General features: G+C 34.1%; 1 protein-coding gene across 2 annotated transcripts in view; it reads right to left on the bottom strand.

The window, feature by feature from the left end:
- The window catches only part of LOC149792879 (aminopeptidase Ey-like), a 176,961-nt gene that overhangs the window by 104,726 nt on the left and 50,648 nt on the right, over nucleotides 1–21,587 (bottom strand). Inside the window, exon 1 of one of the 2 annotated variants that reach the window (XM_089966674.1) lies at nucleotides 7,449–8,826. The exons of the other annotated variant lie outside the window; for it this stretch is intronic. Coding sequence (XP_089822800.1) covers nucleotides 7,449–8,311 — 863 coding nt within the window. The 5' untranslated portion in view covers nucleotides 8,312–8,826. Of the gene's footprint in view, nucleotides 1–7,448; nucleotides 8,827–21,587 lie in introns of those variants that run through there. 2 annotated transcript variants of the gene reach the window in all.

Below are 21,587 nucleotides of genomic sequence, written 5' to 3'. Positions count from 1 at the left end.
GTACAACGCACTCTGATATTCGCTTTTTCTGTATAACGACCTCTGATATCTAATTTCTCGATACAGCCACTCGAACAACCGCATTTCTTTACAACGCACGTAAAAATACAACAGATTGTTTTATATTCGTTCTGATTACAACGCACTGTTACATCTACGTTCACTTTAGAACACACTCCAATATATGTCGTCTCTTTATTGGTGAAGATACGACCCTGCTTCGAGAGCATTTAACTCGATCCAGAAACAAATACTCTCTATATGAACGAGAGAAAAAAAAGAAGATAAAAAGTAAAGTTATAAATGTTGACAGACAATAAATATCGCAACTCATGGGACTTATTTCTGTTTCAAGGTCTGAACAATAAAAGTCTGGAAAAAATGTAGATGTTCCTACGACTTAGATTATGAATATTGACAATTTCATGGTTCATTCGTGACTTAGAAAATGAATATTGACAATTTTTTGGTTCGATAGTGACTTAGAAAATGAATATTGACAATATCGTGGTTCATTTGTGAAATAGAACATGAATATTGACAATTTAGTGGTTCATTTGTGACTTAGTGAATGAATATAAACAATTTCGTGGTTTATTCATTTGTGACTTCGAAATGAATTTTGACAATTTCGTGGTTCATTTGTGACTTAGAAAATGAATGTTGACTATTTCGTGGTTCGTTTGTGACTTAGAAAATGAATATTGACAATTACGGGATTCATCCATAGATTAGATCATGAATACTAACGACTAAAGGACTCTGCTATATACTATGCTATGAATACTGAGGATTAATGGATTATCTTAGGACATATATTTTGAATACGGACTGTTAGGGACTTCTTCTATGGTTTTGATTATCACTACTATTAAGAGATTCGTATATGGATTAGATCACGATCACTGACGATTAGTGGGTGGGTGAATAAGTAGGTAGGTAGGTTAGTAGACAGATAAGTTACTGTGTAGATATTTATATATAAAGTTCAACGGCACATCAACACATTCCTCGAAATACAAATACGCACACAAAACGAGACTACAGAAGGGGAACACCTTTAAAATGCAAAGTTAAGCGCACTCCACGAGATGGAATATCATGGGTCTCATCCCAGGTTAAACAGTATATCTCCCTTATTCGCCTCTCTTGAAATTCAGTAGGGCCCAATGGGCTTATTCTACATCCTTGAGCCCGCAGGGGGGAAGGGCAAAACGTCTGATAAAAGAGCCGAATGTTTAATATTTCTATACAGACTGGAATCTCTATGACAACCATTATCGTCAGTATGTAACATCAGTAGAAAAGTTCCAAATGCTGATAGTGGCATTCATTTTATTACATTTTATAAAAAGATTTTATTTTTTAAATTGTCAGAACGGAGAGACCTTAAATAACGGATTTATTTTATCGAGTAAGTGAAAACCTCATGCACGAGATAACTTGTACCCTATGCTCACTCAGAGCAATCCAATGTTCTTTTTATTTTATGAGCAAACGTATTTGCTAACAATATGTATAACGGACCGCTACGGTGGCCTAGTATTTAGAGCGCTCGCCTCGGATGCAGGAGGTCGCGGGTTCGAACCTAGGTCGAGTCATACCAAAGACTTATAAAAACTGTACTAACAGTTGCCTTGCTTGGCGCTAAGCTTTAAGAGGTTAGTGTTAGGACTGGTCGGCCTGGTGTCTGGACAATGTGACTTGGTGGGACATTATGCTACATGTCTGCGGCATGATGGCCCCCGTGCTAGACATCACTATCAACTGCCACACTGACATACATCGTAGCGATACGACTGAATTTTTTTAAAAGCTACGTTAAAAATCCAAACCACACACATACACATACGCACTCGCATAACGTACTGATGTAGCCGATTTATTACTGTATCCGTGCGATAATATCAGCTGTTTGACCTTTTCCTGTACCGTGTTTTGTATTCGCACAGAAAAAAAAAACAAGTAGAAACATCATTTCCCTTCAAAATTCAAGGTAAAACATCACATTAGAAAAACATTATGAAGAAACAGAAAAGTTTTCGCCCATTGTTGGACTTGAACCGGCGACGTCCGTGAGCGAAACAGCTTCTAAACCACATAAGCTGCACTCACAAGCTTCCAAATTTCCGGTTACCATGATAGCAACTTCTATTGACCCGTAGCGGAAAAAAATGTTCCTTACATTTCACTCCAGTAAAATATGAAGTTTATTTATTAAAAAAATTCCAGCAATTCACGGTCAGCCATAGAAAAAAATGAAAAGAATTATTTCATTAGTGAAGCTCTGTTGTCACGAGTGGCAAACATACAAGCTATAATACAAAACGTTTCCACTTCTCGAGTAAACTATTTTCAACTAAAATAAGCGCAGATTTTCTTTTTTGATTGTATATTTTTATAGGCAAATCTCTTTAATTTGAATTCTGTACTAATATCATTAACGACAGCATTACTACATTTGTCAAAACATGTTCACAAATTTGCAATAATTTTAGTAAAGCAACGTTTTACATTTTACAAATTGAGCTTGTGCATTTGATGATTTGAATTGTGAACAATGTGTCAAACTAATGACTGTTTTGCACGAAAATGAAGATTTTTTAAAAAACATTTTCGTTATCATATTTCTTGCGCAGAAGGATACCTGGAACATTGTTGGGGTTGGATAGTGTAGACACATCACAGTGTAGTCGTATCAGACATACTTTGGGGTTGGATAGTGTAGACACATCACAGTGTAGTCGTATCAGACATACTTCATAACTTAATATCTTTAAAGACAATGTTTTAATGATTCTGATTTTACTTGTAATATTTGATTTGTTATTTTGTTTATTTCTTCATTCGAAGTAATTTTTTATGTGGCCTTGATAAGTTAGCCTTCTTGTTTTGTAATCGAGACTGCACCCAAATTTTTCGAGTGTCACTTATTTTCCGTTTGCAATTAACACTCATCAATGCCCGATGTTTCCATCGTTTTAAACACGATTATGATCGTGATGAGACTTAAAATCGATACTTACAAAGTTATCGCTATATTTACGAAAGAGATTTTCCGAACACTGTGTACCGTTAGAGGTAGAATGAAACAGTTATACGAAACCGACACAGCATATCGATGAGTAGATTGTTTTGTTATTTCAGTCACGAACAATTTGCATGATTCACGTGTAGAGAGAGAGAGAGAGAGAGAGAGAGAGAGAGAGAATGATTACGTAGAAGTAAAATGAAATAGAAATACATACTTAATACAGGCTGATATATGTACTAATCGGGAAAAGAAAGATAGTTCAAAATTTAAATCGTCTAGTAGCAGTAAAAGTGTATCGCCGCATTGGCGATATCAGTTTTCTCTCGCAGAAGTTTTTCAGTATCGCCGTATAAAATATTTACTTGTAATTCAATTCCAACTTAGCAAAAGTCATACTTAAATAAAAGAAGTAAATTAACGCCAATTGTTTACCGTGTAATTAATAAATATACACCTATACACCTTTTTGTTCTTGTTGAATATTTTATGCCCATGACAGTTTGAAAGAAACTATGGCAACTTTAACAGGTATATCGGTCAAAAGATGTAATTATACAGGGTTCGCTTATAATTTGTACGATCTTTATGGTTGCCATTTAATTCATGAACGAATATATAAGTACATTGAAAAACCAATTCGAGGCTCTAAAGGACCAAGTAACATTCACAAGCGAAGACGCACGTCATTGCCTCGTTTTAATCATCTTTGTCGACAGTAAATAACTGAAAAATTAAAACATTTTATTTATACCATCCTCCCAGACAACACAAAACCCCCACGTGCCTAGCAACACTGAAAATTTTCGACCGTCTTTGGACCTTTTACTACTACCAGCAATAACTAGTTGTCTTAAGCGAATTAACATGTAGCACCTTTAATGACAGTCCTTTGTTTCTGGTCGTGCCGATTTTCTACAAATGAGCAAGACAATCGTACAATTTACACGTATCACCACCTGGCGGCCTCTAGGATTAAACTTTAATCAGATTAAAATCAGATATCCACTGTCCTACGTGAAGATCTGACAGCGACGGCTCAGCGATCATATTCCGGTGACCTATGTTATTATCATAATCGCTAATTTTATCAGCCATTCAGATGAAGTCTTATATCTTCGCGTTTGGGAGACTGAACAGTGTGGCTGAAAAGCATTAGTGTGTACAGAAAGATCTGGTTCATATTTTTGCATATTTTTGAAAGCTGCATTTCCCTTGGATAATTTAAAGGACCCAAGAACATGACCTCTAATCAAATTAGATTAAAGGAAAGAGATACCGTTTAGTACTTTATAATCTGAACTGATCTATTTATGTCAAAAAGCCAAGACATGCGGAGTTATTCATTTCTGGAGATTTTATACGACAGAACTGATGTGCACATAACTTTATACGACATAACTGGTCTGTGTAAATTGACTTTCCTATCTAATACAAGCAGAGAGTGGACTAATTTGGCTCCAAGACGTGCAAATCAAGTTAAACAAGATTTACAACTTGTGACCAACTTTAATGATGAACTTTAAGCAGGGGTTAGATTGTTAAATTTTATCCATAGACTGGTACGATGAATCTACGGCTGATTAACACACATTTACTTATATATCTTATGTAGCAGACGATGTCACAGGAAATCCGCAAAGACACGATTCCACGTGGGCATGTCAGGAAATCTAAAAAGACACAAACTCTCGTGTACATATCAAGAAATCGACAAAGACACGAATGATCGGAAATACATATATTCAAAATAACACATCATGGAAACGAAGTGTCAGCATATGAAACATAAACAAATCACTTGATAACTAATTGCTGCGAGAATTAAATACTGGTGAAAGAATTTTAGTCGAAAAATTGTATTATTCCCATTTCTTAGCAAATGTTTCAGACTTTCTCCTACCATTGTTGGTCAGTTATTAAAACTTTGCAATTATTTTCAAGCTTCCCCACGGGCTTTATTCCATTTTAATTGTATTAATTTTGTTGCTTCACTTTTTTACTCTTCTTTTGGCTGAGACCAGCACTATCGGATTTTTAATCTATGCTTCTTTCGCTGTATACTTAAATTTTAGGAACATGTTACCGTGTTCGCGCACTTTAATCGAAAATCCAGTGAAGCATTGCTATTTGATTATATACGTTTTACGACAGTACATTATGTTCCCTTAGTTCAGAAACATAAGACGATGGTAAACACGCTCTCGTCATGTAAACATATGCTCCACTGCCTTTCAAGTCCTTGCAAGACACGACTTTGTTTCCTTGAGATTTAATTTCATAAACCACTTTTATGAATCATCTCTATTTGTATAGTTGCTTGATTTGTTGTAGTTTTATTTTATATGTCCTTCAGTACAGTATCTCTCTTGATTTTTTATTTCCTGAATTGGATGTTTCAAAGAGAAAGAATGCCTCTTTTACATGCTACGTTTTGAAATGTATGTTTGACACGGTGATTCGGTAATTTATAAATCCATGTCCATTTATCTTGCTGCATCTAACATATGAATGGGATAATCTTGTCCTTAATCTTTTAGCAGTGTGCTAGAGAACTCGACATCGTAAGCACCTTTATAAAAGACATTCTGCTGTAAACAAATACTATGCGCATAGTAACAAAATCAAACCCAGTATGTAATGAAACTTTCTTTGTGTGTGACAAAGGTACAATTGATTGGTTACTAGTCTATTATTTATAGTCTGAATGATCGAGAAAAAAAAATTATGTTTGGTAACGACACTGATTAATATATCAATCTCTTTCTTCGGAAATTTGCAGATATCCAATAGTGACCACTAGAGATACATTTAGTTGAAGTTGACAATGTTTTTTTAATGAAAAGCAAAACCAAATTTAAATGCAGAATTCATTAAAACATATCAGCTAAATGTAGAATTCATTAAAACATATCAGCTAAATGTAGAATTCATTAAAACATATCAGCTAAATGTAGAATTCATTAAAACATATCAGCTAAATGTAGAATTCATTAAAACATATCAGGTAAATGTAGAATTCATTAAAACATATCAGCTAAATGTAGAATTCATTAAAACATATCAGCTAAATGTAGAATTCATGAAAAATATCAGCGAATAATATTATTTCTAACAGACACATTTCCAGCAGATATCTTTATAATAGAGACAAAGATGTAGCCTTAAAGTACAAATATATCTTCCAATACGTTATTATTTTGATGTAGCCTTAAAGTACAAATATATTTTCCAATACGTTATTATTTTGATGTAGCCTTAAAGTACAAATATATTTTCCAATACGTTATTATTTTGATGTAGCCTTAAAGTACAAATATATTTTCCAATACGTTATTATTTTGATGTAGCCTTAAAGTACAAATATATTTTCCAATACGTTTATTATTTTGATAATTACAAATACACTAACACATAAAGGACAACATGTAGCAAAATTTGGTTGTAATAAAATCACACTTCGCTCAGATCTTGCGCATATAGTTGAACACGTCTAATAACTTGATATCCAAAATTGTGCTAAGTTTACGGTCATGTAAGCCTACCTCATCATTTTAAGAACATATTTTCGTGTAATGAGGATATCTTATCGTCCTAAAGACACCACACACACACACACACACACACACACACACAGAGATATATATATATATATATATATATATATATATATATATATATATATATATATATATATATATATATATATATATATATATATATATATATATATATATATATATATATATATATATATATATATATATATATATATAATAGATAGATAGACAACAGCAAAATAAAAAGAAAAGAAAAACAATTTGCAAGAGTCGAAAACGTTCAGGCTAGTTAGATACTAGTTTTGCACTGTTCGTTGTCAGTTTATTGCATTTACCTTAATCAATCCTTGACACACATGATCCCTTGCTGGATCCAATGCACTTGAAATGGTTATTATAGATATATGCGCCTGAGCGTGTCCATTCATTTATAAGGGTATAAACTAAGTCTTTTTATATCTAGAAATATAGTTGAGAATCCTTGCTGCTACATTCCTCATATTTTTTTCTTCATATGTTTATAAGTATTATTAAACAAAACAAATCTGAGTGTTTATTAGTTCTAAGAGAAATAAAATGCTTTAATGCACTCTTATTTTTGGAAACGGTGCATCTAAATTAGCTGTAGAAAAACTGCATTTTGCGGCCGTCAGAACCAAATCATTTAGCTCAGTACGACGCCTGAAACAATTCTTTCATATCTATAGTTTTGGATTTGTTTTTTATTTTTTTTATTTTTTTTGCAATTTTAATACTGTATCAGCCAAATTTAACTTTGAGGTCAAACTTGAATGGACCAAAGACACTAATATCTCTCTCAACTGAAAGTGTTGTTAACTTATTCGTGTGCATCTTACCTTGTTTCGCCATCATTAGTTTTATAAGAGCTGATGTAGATTCCTTTGAGATCAGGTAGGATGAAACCTCCAAAGTTTTTAATATCCACTGTATAAATCGAACCGCTTAAGAGCTCCGATTTTACCTCAAGTACATAGAACTGACTCTCAGAGATCCAGTGATGTTGAACTATTTCTACCTGTGAATTATTTTTACTTAATGTGACTGTTATGTTGTTCTTTGTAATTACAATGAAATCCGAACTATGAAAAACAATATAACGGGTGGGCGTTAGTATATGGATAAGAAACCTTACATAGCCCGTGTATCGGCCTTTGGCAAGGTTGACTTCCAACTCTAAGTCATAATGTAAAGGTTCCAGGTTTCGAGGAAGTCGTATTCCTGGAACAGGAGCATCTGAACTTTGGAAGGCACTAATTGTGCTGATGGTGGCAGGCAATTCCACTTTATACGTGTGATTTCCTTCTTGCTTGTCCTCTGTACACCGACATGTTGGGATAGAATTCATATTGTCCCTTGGACCACCGAGGAAAATTAAAAGCAGAACAACCAAAGCAATAGTCAAAAGAAAAGACACTGCAAATAACGTAACCTGAATACGCGTGAATACACAGCTCTTTGACGTCGAATGCAGCGTGACCACTGTTTCTTTCATGTGGACGTGATTACATTGATTGATGTTCATATTGGAGTTTGAATTTTCCATCGCAAGAATAACCTCAATTGAATCTTTATTTAGATTCTTTTCGCATACCAAGCAATCTCCGTTCTGTTTGGCTGTTGTTTCCAGCAATGTCTGAAAATTGCTGTTTATGCAGTTTGAACCTCTAGCGATATTTCTATCCGCATTCTCCATTTTCATTCTGCATACTGAAATAAATCCTAAATGGGAAAGAAATCAAAGTCTTCCAAGTTATTTCATTTTTAAATCAAAAAATCAATCAGCAAAATAGATGTGTTACTCGAGTAATCAATATCAAACTTAAACGCTATCCAAGGTAGTCCGATCAGGGTAAAAAACGGTGTCTTTTAAAGGCTTGAATTTATTCATTGAATTCATTCGTGCTTGCGTTCTAATTTCAAATCTCATCCGTATCCCAACTGTCTTATGCGAAAAAGAAGACAATCACTGAATATTTTAAAAGATACACTTTTGTCAGTGGAGTAATGCCTAACACTAGCGAGATCCTTGTATAATTTGACTGCTTCATAACCATCCAAGGTACAACATCCTCTGATCCATTTACTCTGTCTTCTGTTATATCACTGTTCACCGACCACTCTCACATACACACACTGATTGGCTGTCAAAAAGTTAATAAGAAAAGTCAGCTAGCGTTTTCCGTGGAATAATATTTGCTGCGTGCCTTCGCTTGGTTTCTCATTCTTTATACGGATCGTTCCATACCTTCTTCTGTCGGTTACAGATAGTGTTGTGGCATCGCAGCTTTAGATTAGCTATTCAACTGGGAATACGTTATGCCAGATCCAATCGGTAACATAATAAACTATCAGTTGAATAACTGTCTCTGCTGCGTGGTTAGAATTGTAAGCCGATATAGATTTATTTATCATAACGAATTGAAAGATTCTATTTTATACATTCATATTTAATCTTTTCAAATGAACATTTAAGTAACTGTTCTTGCGATGATTTCACGTAATTAGTAAATTGTAGCCAAAGACAAGCGTTAAGGAAATTGACAGATCCATGTAGAAATTTGTGCTTGAAGTCAATATTTCATTAACTCTGTTTCACGTGATATCTTATTTTATAGTCATTTCTTGACCGATAATTTGATTTTTGTGTGAAACTATACTATTACAACGCTGTGTGTTCCATGCAGGGAGAGAGAAGCAAGGACATAAAACATTCAGATTTCATATGATGCTTTTAATGACCTTACATATATACGAATACTTATATTTGTTTATATATACATTCATCACATCCAGGTAATAATGATGGGAACGTCCATGACCAGTCCGTGTTTCATTGTTTATATATACATTCAGCAAATCCAGGTAAGAATGATGTGAACGTCCATGACCAATCCGTGTTTCATTGTTTATATATACATTCATCAAATCCAGGTAAGAATGATGGGAACGTCCATGACCAGTCCGTGTTTCACTGTTTTAGATGAAATAATAATTGAGTTACACAAGAAGCCATTGTCTTAGTTTACACTTTTGGTAATCTTTGTGTCCATTTAAATCGACCGAATGTTTAGAAAAGAGACTATTATGTGATTACGCTGTTCAACTGAACGTGATAAATCTCACAACTAAAAGACTGTAATTAATTTTGTTTATTACTTTTTTTTTACTGGCAATTACCATCAGTTCAGTCTCTGTCTGTCTGTCTCTCTCTCTCTCTCTCTCAAATAATTATTTTATATTTGGAAATGAGACCACATTGGTCCAATCAGAAATCTCGTTTTATGAAATCATTTTGGCCCAATCGGAAATCTCGTGAAATGAGACCATCATGAACCAATCAGTAGTCTCGTGAAATGAGACCATCTTGGACCAATCAGCAGTCTCGTGAAATGAGACGGTCTTGGTCCAGTCGGTAGTCTTGTGAAATTAGACCGTCTTGGTCTAATCAGTTGTCTCGTGAAATGAGACTATCTTGGTCCAATCGATAGTCTCGTGAAATGAGATCGTCTTTTTCCATTCGGTAGTCTCGTGAAATGAGATCGTCTTGGTCCAATCGGTAGTCTCGTGAAATGAGATCATCTTGGTCCAATCAGTAGTCTCATGAAATGAGTCCATCTTGGATCAATCGGTGAAATGAGACCATCTTGGTCAATCGGTCAAATCAGTAGAATCAATTTGGTTACTGCCTGACTATTTATTTTCGTTTAGTATATACTTCCTTTCGAAAGTGAAAGAGTAACTTAATCAGTGATAATTGGAGTTTGAAGGGGACTGATATTAAGGAATCACAGATTTACAGGGAAGATAAGTGCAAAAACAATAATCCTTCCAAGCACTCAGTGAACACTTCCAGTACACCTTAACCAATGACACTCCAACTCATGGGGTTGATTAACATTCAGTAATTGTTACATCTTTCCATGTGTTGATCATTAGGTGTCTTTACTCATCATGGGATATGTTTGGGTTTCGTTCCAAGAACAACTGTTGATATAAAATGAATTATACCAAAGGTTGGCCTCTGATATGAAGCCATTAATGTCCACGTGTTTCTGTTTCAAATGCAACACATATAACCAAAGCTATGCCTCAGAGTGCACAGGTACTACTTAAGGGTGAACTGGTTTACGACTTTACTAAACGAAAGAGTTTTGTCATGTCCTTTCACAACCTCGTACATTTCCTCTCACATTTTGGTTACATAACGTTGACATCACGTAAGTCACATACTCACAAAGCTGGTGTAGGTGATAATAATCGCGATTGTGCTTCAATTGATGCCTGTACAAGGTGTGAATACAAAATTTCTGATATAATCCATGTGTTAATGTGTACCAAGTAACTCAAGTGCTCCAGTACATTTGGAGTCCTTTCTCGGATAGTAACAAGACTAAGCAAGATAACAACATATTGACAGCAAACGGACTTCGAAATAAAAAGATCCTTTTCTGGCAAAATAAATAGCATAACCTCACAAAAATTCCAATGGTTAATCTTTATAAATTTTGTCTCTATATTTCAGCTGATGTAATATATATATATATATATATATATATATATATATATATATATATATATATATATATATATATATATATATATATATATATATATATATATATATATGGGGGGTAAGCCGACGGATCATGGACGTTTGGTTACTACCTGTTCATCACCACAAGGTCCCATCACCACATTTGAACATCACGGTGCTTGCTCACCCACACAAAATGTATAAATTTACCTTTTCATTGTTATTATGAAATTATTATGCCTGAAGCATTTTGGTGCAAAATAAAAAGAACTATTTGAACTATGGATGGAGAAAAATAATGTTTTGTTAAACGATGCTGTTAGACATCTAGAAAATAGTTCAGGAATTAGGCACGTGACAAATGAGTCATGCCAGAGATGAGTTCCACACACACTTACGCATAGCTGTTTCTCCTCTTCTTCCGGCAATCTAGCGTCGACCATTTCCGGAAGTGTACTCGAAGTATGAGACAAGGATATGTATGAGTCATTTCAAATGTTAAGTCCGTTGTTCGGCGGCATCCTGTCTTCTTCATTCTCGTTCATTTACATCTTACTTCGGCGACGCAGCAGAGCAGGAATAATTCTCGAATGTTTAACATGAGCCATTAAAACGTAGTTCAGCAGCAATTTCGGGTCGCCTTGATTTGATATCCGTCATCTTGGTCTTAAATCTCAGTAAGATACGCTCTGGATCTTGATACCGGCCACTTTTTGCATATCAGCCGTGGGTTTGCACTGGATGAGGATATATGGTGTAGCGCTATGTCGTATCCACATTTGGGCTCGTAGTGTTGCCAGGATTTGTAGCTACGATATATCTGTGTGTCTTGCGATCTCGTCAACTATCCTAATATCGCTGCCACAGCTAAAGTTTTGCATGCGGCAAATTGAACTTACGATGACGAGAATGAGTGAGTAGTTATAAAATGAATCCAAATGAAAATTATCTATCATATTAAATATACTTTTTAAACAAAAGACCTGATCAAACAGATTAAAGATATCAGTGTACAAATAAATTTCCCGATGTATCAAACGGCGGTATGATTCAGCGTCACACTGATCCATAGTCGTGGTGATAAATAGGCAGTAATGGATCGTAAGATGGTCAAATATCGGCTCCAGGGCACCTGTTCTTTTCAGCTGTGAATGTTATCTTCGATCATAATAAAACTGTAACGCACTAAGCAGGCCTCTAATTCTCAGCCTTGCTCAAATAAGTACGACATTTATGAACAAAACATTTGTTGGTGTGTGTAAGTAGTGCACAAAAGTCAGTCCGTTTATATGCTTCACTGTCTGAAAGTAGCTCACAAAAGTCAAACCCTTTAAATGTGTCAGTGTGTATACGTAGTGCACAAAAGTCAATCCTTCGTTACTGTCTGTAACTGAAGACAAATTCAGCTTACATGCATGAATGTGTGTTAGCGGTCCACAAAACAATCCGTTTATACGCATTAATGCGTGTCATTAAGGCAAAAAGTCAATGTCTTTAACGAGTGTCAAAAATGTTGTCTCCAGGACCTTACACACTGCTTTCGTCAAGACGACTTTTGGAATTTGCATTGTATAAATATAATTATTTGATAAAGTTAATTCATTCATGTTGTGGTGGCTCCGCATACAATAATTTTAAAACGAAATATGATGTTTAAGTACGCTTTTGTTATAAAGAATCTATCATGTGATGGTTGTTGGAAACATCAGAAACTAGACACATTACCGTTGTTAAAAAGTATTTGGGTTAATTCCTTTTATGGAATACAGAATATTTTAATATACACTGCAAGAATAGGAGCTCATTCTTTTTGATAGGTGATTAAAATAATAAAATCTATTTTTTAAAGCAGCAATGTCTGGAATTTTCGAAAATTATAATATGCGGTTTGAATTGTTTGTTTATTGCATACATTTTTCCCTGAGGCATATCAAACGAATATCAGTCTGTTTATTGCATAAATTTGTCCCTGAGGCATATCAAGCGAATATCAGTCTGTTTATTGCATAAATTTGTCCCTGAGGCATATCAAACGAATATCAGTCTCCGAATATTCCTTTACATCACGGTTATATGATCAATCGCCATCTTGATTATACCGCTTTTGACAAATCGATGTTTTCCTAACTCCAACTGGTTTGTTTATGAAGAAGAAATTATTTAAATGAACACATAATATACGTTACGTAGACCACATAGGATATCAACGGTAAGGTGTTTATACTGTTCGGGTAGGTCTCGCTCAGAATGTTTACGAGGAAGAAATTATTCAAACGAACACATAATATACGTACATAATATACGTGACGTAGACCACATAGGATATCAACGGTAAGGTGTTTATACTGTTCGGTGGGTGGGGGGAGGGGGTCTCGCTCAGAATGTTTACGAGGAAGAAATTATTCAAATGAACACATAATATACGTGACGTAGACCACATAGAATATCAACGGTAAGGTGTTTATACTGTTCGGTGAGGTCTTGCTCAGAATGTTTACGAGGAAATATTTGATAGCATGTTATAGATAATTGTATTGAACATACATGATGAATTATTTCTTCTTGTAAACTATCGTATGCATGCAAAGCAAGTTTTACAATGTAAACAAAGTTACGAGGGCATGGAAAAGCACAAACAAGAGTTTGGATGGAGGTTTGCATTCTTGTACGTTAACATGGGCGATTTACAATATCACATTTGGCAGTAATGTACATTATATATGTACGGTTTTGACAATATCATTACCGTTACATAACTAGAAATAATTTGCCGGCACATTTATTTAGACCTGATTGCAGTCTACGAGTACAGCCTATTCGTACAATGTAAGACACCGAACCTGATATGTTATAATAGTGACGGATCGACAAGTCCTAATCATAAACATTCTAGTGGATGTCTTACACTGTAGTGCTACGACACTATAGACTTAAACTATAGACAGTAAGCGAAACGAACAAGTTTATTACAATTAGCAATTAATTTGTTTCCGAAAGTTAAATTTAAGAAGAACTTAACAGTATTGTGAATTAAATTCAACAGAATGCAAAAAAAGTGTATAGCGAGTCCAAAAGTCTAGAATGTTTCGAATGAAAATGCCAATACTGAATGTGGTGATGTGCCAATAGTCCTAGTGTTTAAGTCTAGAATGTCCATGAGCACTTATCAAGTGAATGGGGCTGTTGCAACCTAGACAAGTAACTCAGTGATTTGAGACCATATTATTCAGTATTATATATTATAAACGTTTTCCCACAAACACAAACTCCATATACCTAACTCCAGTTTATATTCAAGGAACCGATAGATACGTCAAGGAAGACCAATGGACACGAGTTTCTGCTTGTCAAAATTTGCTTTGCTTTCTTTTCTTATGTTTTCACACGTGACATGTTTTGGTACCTTTTACAATAGTAATCTTTAAAATAATTTAACTGTCTTAACATCCAATTTCATTATTATCCTAATGGAGTTTTTTAAACAAATTACTTACAGTGGCCATTAAATCCGCGTGAGATTAGAAATAATCTAACATGGCCTATCAGACAAACCAGTACTTTAAGAACATTCATTTGTTTCCGTCAAAAATACGGAAGTAGATCACAAAGTTGAAGTGTAGTAAATATTACTATTATCATAAAGTTGTTTTATATTTGACGAAACAGAAAGCTAATCCCATTAATTACAAAGAAAACACGAATCTTCCACCACAACAAACTATTTTCACATTTCTGTTCATAGTGAATGATTATATTTTGTCAGCGTCTTTGCCCGTTATGTTCTTGAACAATTTCGTCACACGGTCAGTACATACTAAATGGCCACTGACATTAAAATCATAAGTATGGCGGCATCTCACGATCCGGAGTTAAATTACACAATTGAGAATACAAACATTGCAAATTTAGTCTTCTTTGTATGTGAATACCCTCAACAATTTCTCTCGAAATTATGTAATCATTCTTTATACAGGAAACATATACTGTATATTTAAATACTTTGTTTCGAAGAGAGCCTTCTTTTATATAAGAAGCTTTATTTAGTATTTATTTTATAAGTTACTCGTAAAATGACTCAGATTTTGAAAAGTCTGTTTCGGACATCAATATCTTTAATAAGCATGTACCACAAGTAACATAACTGATTACTGGTAAATCCTCTTTGATACACTCTGATAGTATATGATTCATGGAAATAAAATCTTGTTCATGAAGAAATTTAATGCATACTTAATTTCGCAAAATTGTGCTTGATTGGAAGTTACTACTATCTCAGATTCCAGCCTGCAAACTTAATAGCCAAACAATTAGTCCAACATAAAAACAAAATGCCTTTTTACCAATCAACTTTCTTCAACACATTTAGTGACTTGTGTCTCCAAAAGAAAAACGCTCTGTACAAAATGCTATCGAAGTAAATTCGATTCGGCTGTGTGTCAGTAGATACATTTTTGGATCTTTGCGAAGTACAGTATTTCAGCTTGGATCCTTGACAGTAATGCTATTTTATGGACTGCATATTAAAATTTCCATGCAATTGCTTATTGTCTATACCAGGAAGTTGTTTTCGAACAGGAAGTAATAAATATACGTTTGACATTTCAAAGGCAAAAAAAAAAAAAAAATAATCACTCTAATAATATCAAGAATAACCTTGATAGGATGTATTTAAATCAATCAAAGAGTCTCAGCGAAGTTCATAACAGAATCTATTTTCCGAGGTCCTTGAAATATAATGGTAATACAATATAAATATTAGTTGATGAAGTCACTGAAATGGTAAAAAAACAAAAAAAAACAAAACAAAAAAAATTAAAAAAAAACGATGCACCCTAAAAATTGTAAATTTAGTTACTTGGAAAATTAACTTACGTTCAAGAAAAATAAAAAATAAAAACAATCAATTGTTTTGTACTCTGCTTACTTTCGCAAATATGCTATCTCGAAAACAACCAACCTAGTATGATAAATGCATAACTTGCAAGATGAGAGAGAGAGAGAGTATATATTCGAAATGTGACAAGCTCTAAGTTTAAAATAAAATATTAATAATACATTCATAATGATGTTTAGTTTGATCTTATATGATTGAAAAAACCTTCCACACAAATGTTCAATTTAATCTTACATGATGATCCAACGATCCATAATTTTTTTTTATTTAATCTTACTTGATTGATCCAACGTTCCATTCAATTGTTCAAACCATATTTCTGTATCTCAGACCCATGCGGGAACTATTCACTTGCGCCTTGACGGCGATATTCCTACTTATGACAAATTGAACTTGCAAAAATCACAAATGTTACTGAATTCCACTTTGACAGTGATTTCTCTAGCATATATAAAGTATAAAAAGAGACGGTATGTAATAAGTACAAAACAGTATGAAATAGATACAAAACAGTATGTGGAAAATATACAACGGAGTTCTTGTGTTATTATGATTCGGTGTGTATGAAATACAAAATGGAATTCTTGTGTATACAGACTGTATGCAATAAAAATAAAATATCATGAAATTAAAAACTAAAATAGCAAATACAAAACAGTATGTTACCAATACAAAACGGAATTCTTGTGTTATAGAAGGTACAGATTGAAAGAACAAGAAGAATTTAAATTTTGGGATTGTCATTCATTTTTGATGAGTCTTTTAATTTGAACAATCATATCGTTCATCCAGTACTATAAACGTAAATGAAATTTTACCGACATAGAAATTAAAACTCAATACAGTGATGAAATCCTAAAGTGCAGAGATATAGGCAATTAAAAATAATGTATACAAGTTAATATTAAATAAACTATTTTTATTTCTCCATGTATCAAAATAAAAAAGCGCTAACGCCTGTTGTAGGCAGTTTTCGGGTTTCGTTAAAAAAATAAATAAATAAATAAATAAATAAATAATAATAATAATAATAATAATAATAATAATAATAATAATAAATTCCCGTCATCGCAATGAATAGTATGAACAGAACATAACGGCTCTAAGGCGCTCCTAAGTGGCGGAGTAGAGTATAGATGTACGGCTAAGAAAAGTTCCCACTACACTCCCAACTAAGACATAGATTTAAGGCTACCAAATGTTACTAATACAGCCCCAACATCGACATAGATATAAGGTTACGAAATGTTACGAATCCTGCCCTAACTAAAACATATATTTAAGGCTGCGAAATGTTACAAATATAGCCCCAGCTATGACATACGTTTAAGGCAACGAAATGTTACGAATACAGCCTCAACTGAAACATAGATGTAAGGCTACGACATGTTACGAATACAACCCGAACAAAGACATAGATTTAAGTCTAGGAAATGTAAAGAATACAGCCTTAACGTACACATAGATGTAAGGCTACGAAATGTTATGAATACAGCCCCAACTAAGACAGATCTAAGGCTAAGATATGTTACGAATACAGCCCAAATTAAGACATAAATGTAAGGCTACGAAATGTTACAAATACAGTCCCAACATAAACATAGATATAAGACTACGAAATGTTACGAATACAGACCGAACTTAGACATAAATTAAAGGCTACGAAATGTTATGAATGCAGCCCCAACTAAGACATATATTTAAGGCTACGAAATGTTACGATTACAGCTGCAACTAAGACATAGGTTTATGGATACGAAATGTTACGAATACAGCCCCAACATAGACATGGATATAAGGTTGCGAAATGTTACGAATACAGCCCCACCTAAGACATAGATTTAAGGCTACAAATTGTTACGAATAAAGCCCCACCATGAAATATATTTAAGGCTACTAAATGGTGCGAATACAGCCTCAACTAAGACAAATATGCAACTCTGCCAAAAAATGTTACGAATGCAGCCTGAACTAAGACATAGATTTAAGTCTACGAAATGTTACAAATACAGCCCCAACCAAGGCTATGAAATGTTACGCATACAGCCCCAACTAAGGCTATGAAATGTTACGAATACAGCCCCGACCAAGACATAGATTTAAGGATACGAAATATTTAGAATAAAGACCCATCTTGGACCGAGATGTAAGGCTACGAAATGTTACGAATACAGCCCCAACATAGAGAGTGATGTGACCCTACGAAATGTTACGAATACAGCCCCAACTGAGACAAACGTAAGGCTACGAAATGTTACTAATACAGCCCCAACTTAGACATAAACTTAAGGCTAGGAAATGGTACGAATACAGCCCAACTTAGACCGAGATGTAAGGTTACGAAATGTTACGAATACAGCCCCGACTAAGACATATATTTAAGGCTACGAAATGTTACGAATACAGACCTAACTAAGACATAGATGTAAGGCTACGAAATGTCAAGAAATCAGCCCCAACTATTATATATATTTAAGGATGCGAAATGTTACGAATACAGCCCCAACTTAGACACAAATGAAAGGTTACGAACTGTTACAAATACAGACCCAACTAAGACATAGATGTAAGGCTAAGAATTGTTAAGTATATAGCCCCAACAAATACAGAAGTTTGAAGCTACGAAATGTTACGAAAACAGCCCCAATCAAGACATAGATTTAAGGCTGCGAAATGTTACAAATAGAGCCTTAACACTGACATATATTTAAGACTATGAAATGTTACCAATACAGCCCAAATTAAGACATAGATTTACGGCTACGAAATGTTAACAATACACCCCAACATAGACATAAATTTAAGGCTATGAACTGTAACTAATACAGCCCCAACATAGACATAGATTTAAAGCTACAAAATGTTACGAATACAGCCTAAATTAAGACATAGATTTATGGCTACGAAATGTTATGAATACAACCCCAACTTAGACATATAGTTAAGGCTAAGAAAAGGTACGAATACAGCCCCAAGTTAGACATAGATTTAAGGCTACGAAATGTTATGAATACAGCCCCAACTAAGACATAGACGTAAGGCTACGAAATATTTAGAATACAGCACCAACTAAGAGATATATTTAAGGCTACGAAATGTTATAAATACAGACTCAACTAAAACATAGATATAAGGCTACGTAATGTTATGAATACAGCCCCAACTAAGACATATATTTAAGGCTACAAAATGTTATGAATACAGCCCCAATTAAGACATATATTTAAGGCTACGAAATGTCATGAATCCAGCCCCAACTAAGACATAGATTTAAGGCTACGAAATGTTATGAATACAGCCTCAACTTAGAGATGTAAGGCTACGAAATGTTACGAATACAGCTCCAACTTAGATATATAATCTCTTCAGGAACTTTCTCAGTAGCAAGTCTTGTACGGGACGGACGTCCATGATGATTATACAATGACCCCAATCCAAGTAAAATTAGAGCTACATTAGGCATTAGCAAGGCAAGTGTATATTTTTGCTTCCTCGATGGAACAGTAGGAACATAATTCATACGTATAAAGGAAATTTCAAAGAAAATTTCTTATAAAATTATTTACATCGTAAACATAAAGTGCCGATAACAAATACTACTAAATTTTGCAATTGGAGAAATAAATTAAAAAAGAAACAGTGCAATGATGTTGTTCATAGAGTCTACCTCATACATGCGGTACGATTTGTTGAAAATATTTATAATAATCTGATAACGATATTCAGCAGAAATAGTAAATTGTGCCTTTAATGGTAGAGTTTTTCAAAAGGAGCATTTGTCCTTGTATATAAGCCACGAATACACGGATATAGTTTTCATAGTTTACTATCTATCAAGTTACAACGCATATAAAGGAAACAGGTATGTAAACAATACAATAATTTAGGATTTCGTATTAATCATATTTTGGAAAGACGTTGTTTTACAATCGTTCCTGTCACAACCGTGCCTGTTAAATAGTCAAAATAAACACAAAAATGGAGAGAAAAAAGAACAGATCTTAATTTAGTGTAGGGGCCCTAACAGTTTCAACATGCTGTTTGTCTGAATGCTACTTTATAACACTTGTGATTTACATGGCAAAGTAGGAAAGAGTAGCATTCCGAACAGCGCATCAGCTTTTCATCTTCCGTTGACGTATGTAGGTCACACGATTAACCTATCTTTCTCGCTGTTTACAGGTGCTGATACGTCACGAGTTTTTATCGACTGAAAGATAAAGCCAATGGCCTAGACTGTATGTGCTACCTTTAACCATATCTCAGCACCGGAATGCAATTGAAAGTAGCATGAAGTAAGGAAACCAATCATTATTTCTAATTTGCGTTATAATTATAAACAGGCAAGAGTGTAAACAAGTAACGTATAAACACATGTAAGCGGTAAATCCATTCATGCTTATCAGTCAATTATTATAAGATAATTGTATACGAGAAACGCACACATGTAAAACAGAGCCAGCACGAGATGTCATTGGTATGAACTTACACTTCAGCAATTCAGTTTAAAACTAGTGAAGACTCAGATTGTCAAATGATGGAAAACATGACCTATCATCAACACAGAGAAAAATACCAAATACCGGAGAGAAAAAAGATACAGTTGATCTTTCTGAATGGCATCGAATCAAGTAGAAGTCAGGACAGTGGCATATAAATGTGGAAAGACTTTGAAATGTAGAACACTTTATTCATGTTTAAAAAAAGGCAATCAAAAATGTGAAAAAGACAATTCAGAGAACGTTATAAAGAAACCGAGAATCGGAGGAACGAATATATGAAACAAAGATAATAAACAATAACTGAACATAAACATCACGCGAGCACAAAAGCAAAACAAGACTCCTATAGGCGATGATTTAATTGATGAATGAAAACCAGGCAAATGTTTTACACACGTCTTGTTTAGGTATTGATCTTAATTAGATACCGAATATTAAAATATAATATAGATATCAGGAAGAGAAAAATAATAAAACGACTTACAGATTGATTAACATATTTCATTTTCTGATGAAAGAGACTGAATTCATGAAACGGCAATATTTAGTGTGATCAATTCTGAACGGGAGTTTCGTTAGTACAACGGTCGACATATTTGCATGGGCGAGTCCAGGTTTTTAAGGAACGTAGGTAATGTAATTCACCCTCTTTGAAAAGCTCATTAATTCCTTACATGTTCGAGTTGCATCTCTTTGAACTTATGTATGAAAGAGTAACTTCTTTTTATTTGTTCAATTCTTTTTAAAAATAATTAAACTCGACATTGAAAATATTGAAAGCAGACGTTACTAGCTTTACTGAAATGGACGGTTCTAGGAATAAAAAGAGGAGAGTGAACTCTCTTTTTGCTTGTCTATACTGAAATACCACAAAATTACCTGTTAGGGATTCATTGGCGATAATCGGCTTCGAAAAAATAAAATTGATGATTGAAAAGGCTAAAGTATGTGCATGTTTATATCCTTGATCCTCTTCCTTTCTAATATCGGTAGTGGTATAAAAAGAATCGGGGGAGTGTGCGATTACTATAGAGACATTTACAGT

This window comes from Sinohyriopsis cumingii, chromosome 8 (genome assembly GCF_028554795.1).
Source record: "Sinohyriopsis cumingii isolate HCF-2022 chromosome 8, ASM2855479v2, whole genome shotgun sequence".
Taxonomy (NCBI): Eukaryota; Metazoa; Mollusca; class Bivalvia; order Unionida; family Unionidae; genus Sinohyriopsis; species Sinohyriopsis cumingii.
This window is presented reverse-complemented; position numbering and strand designations above follow the sequence as displayed.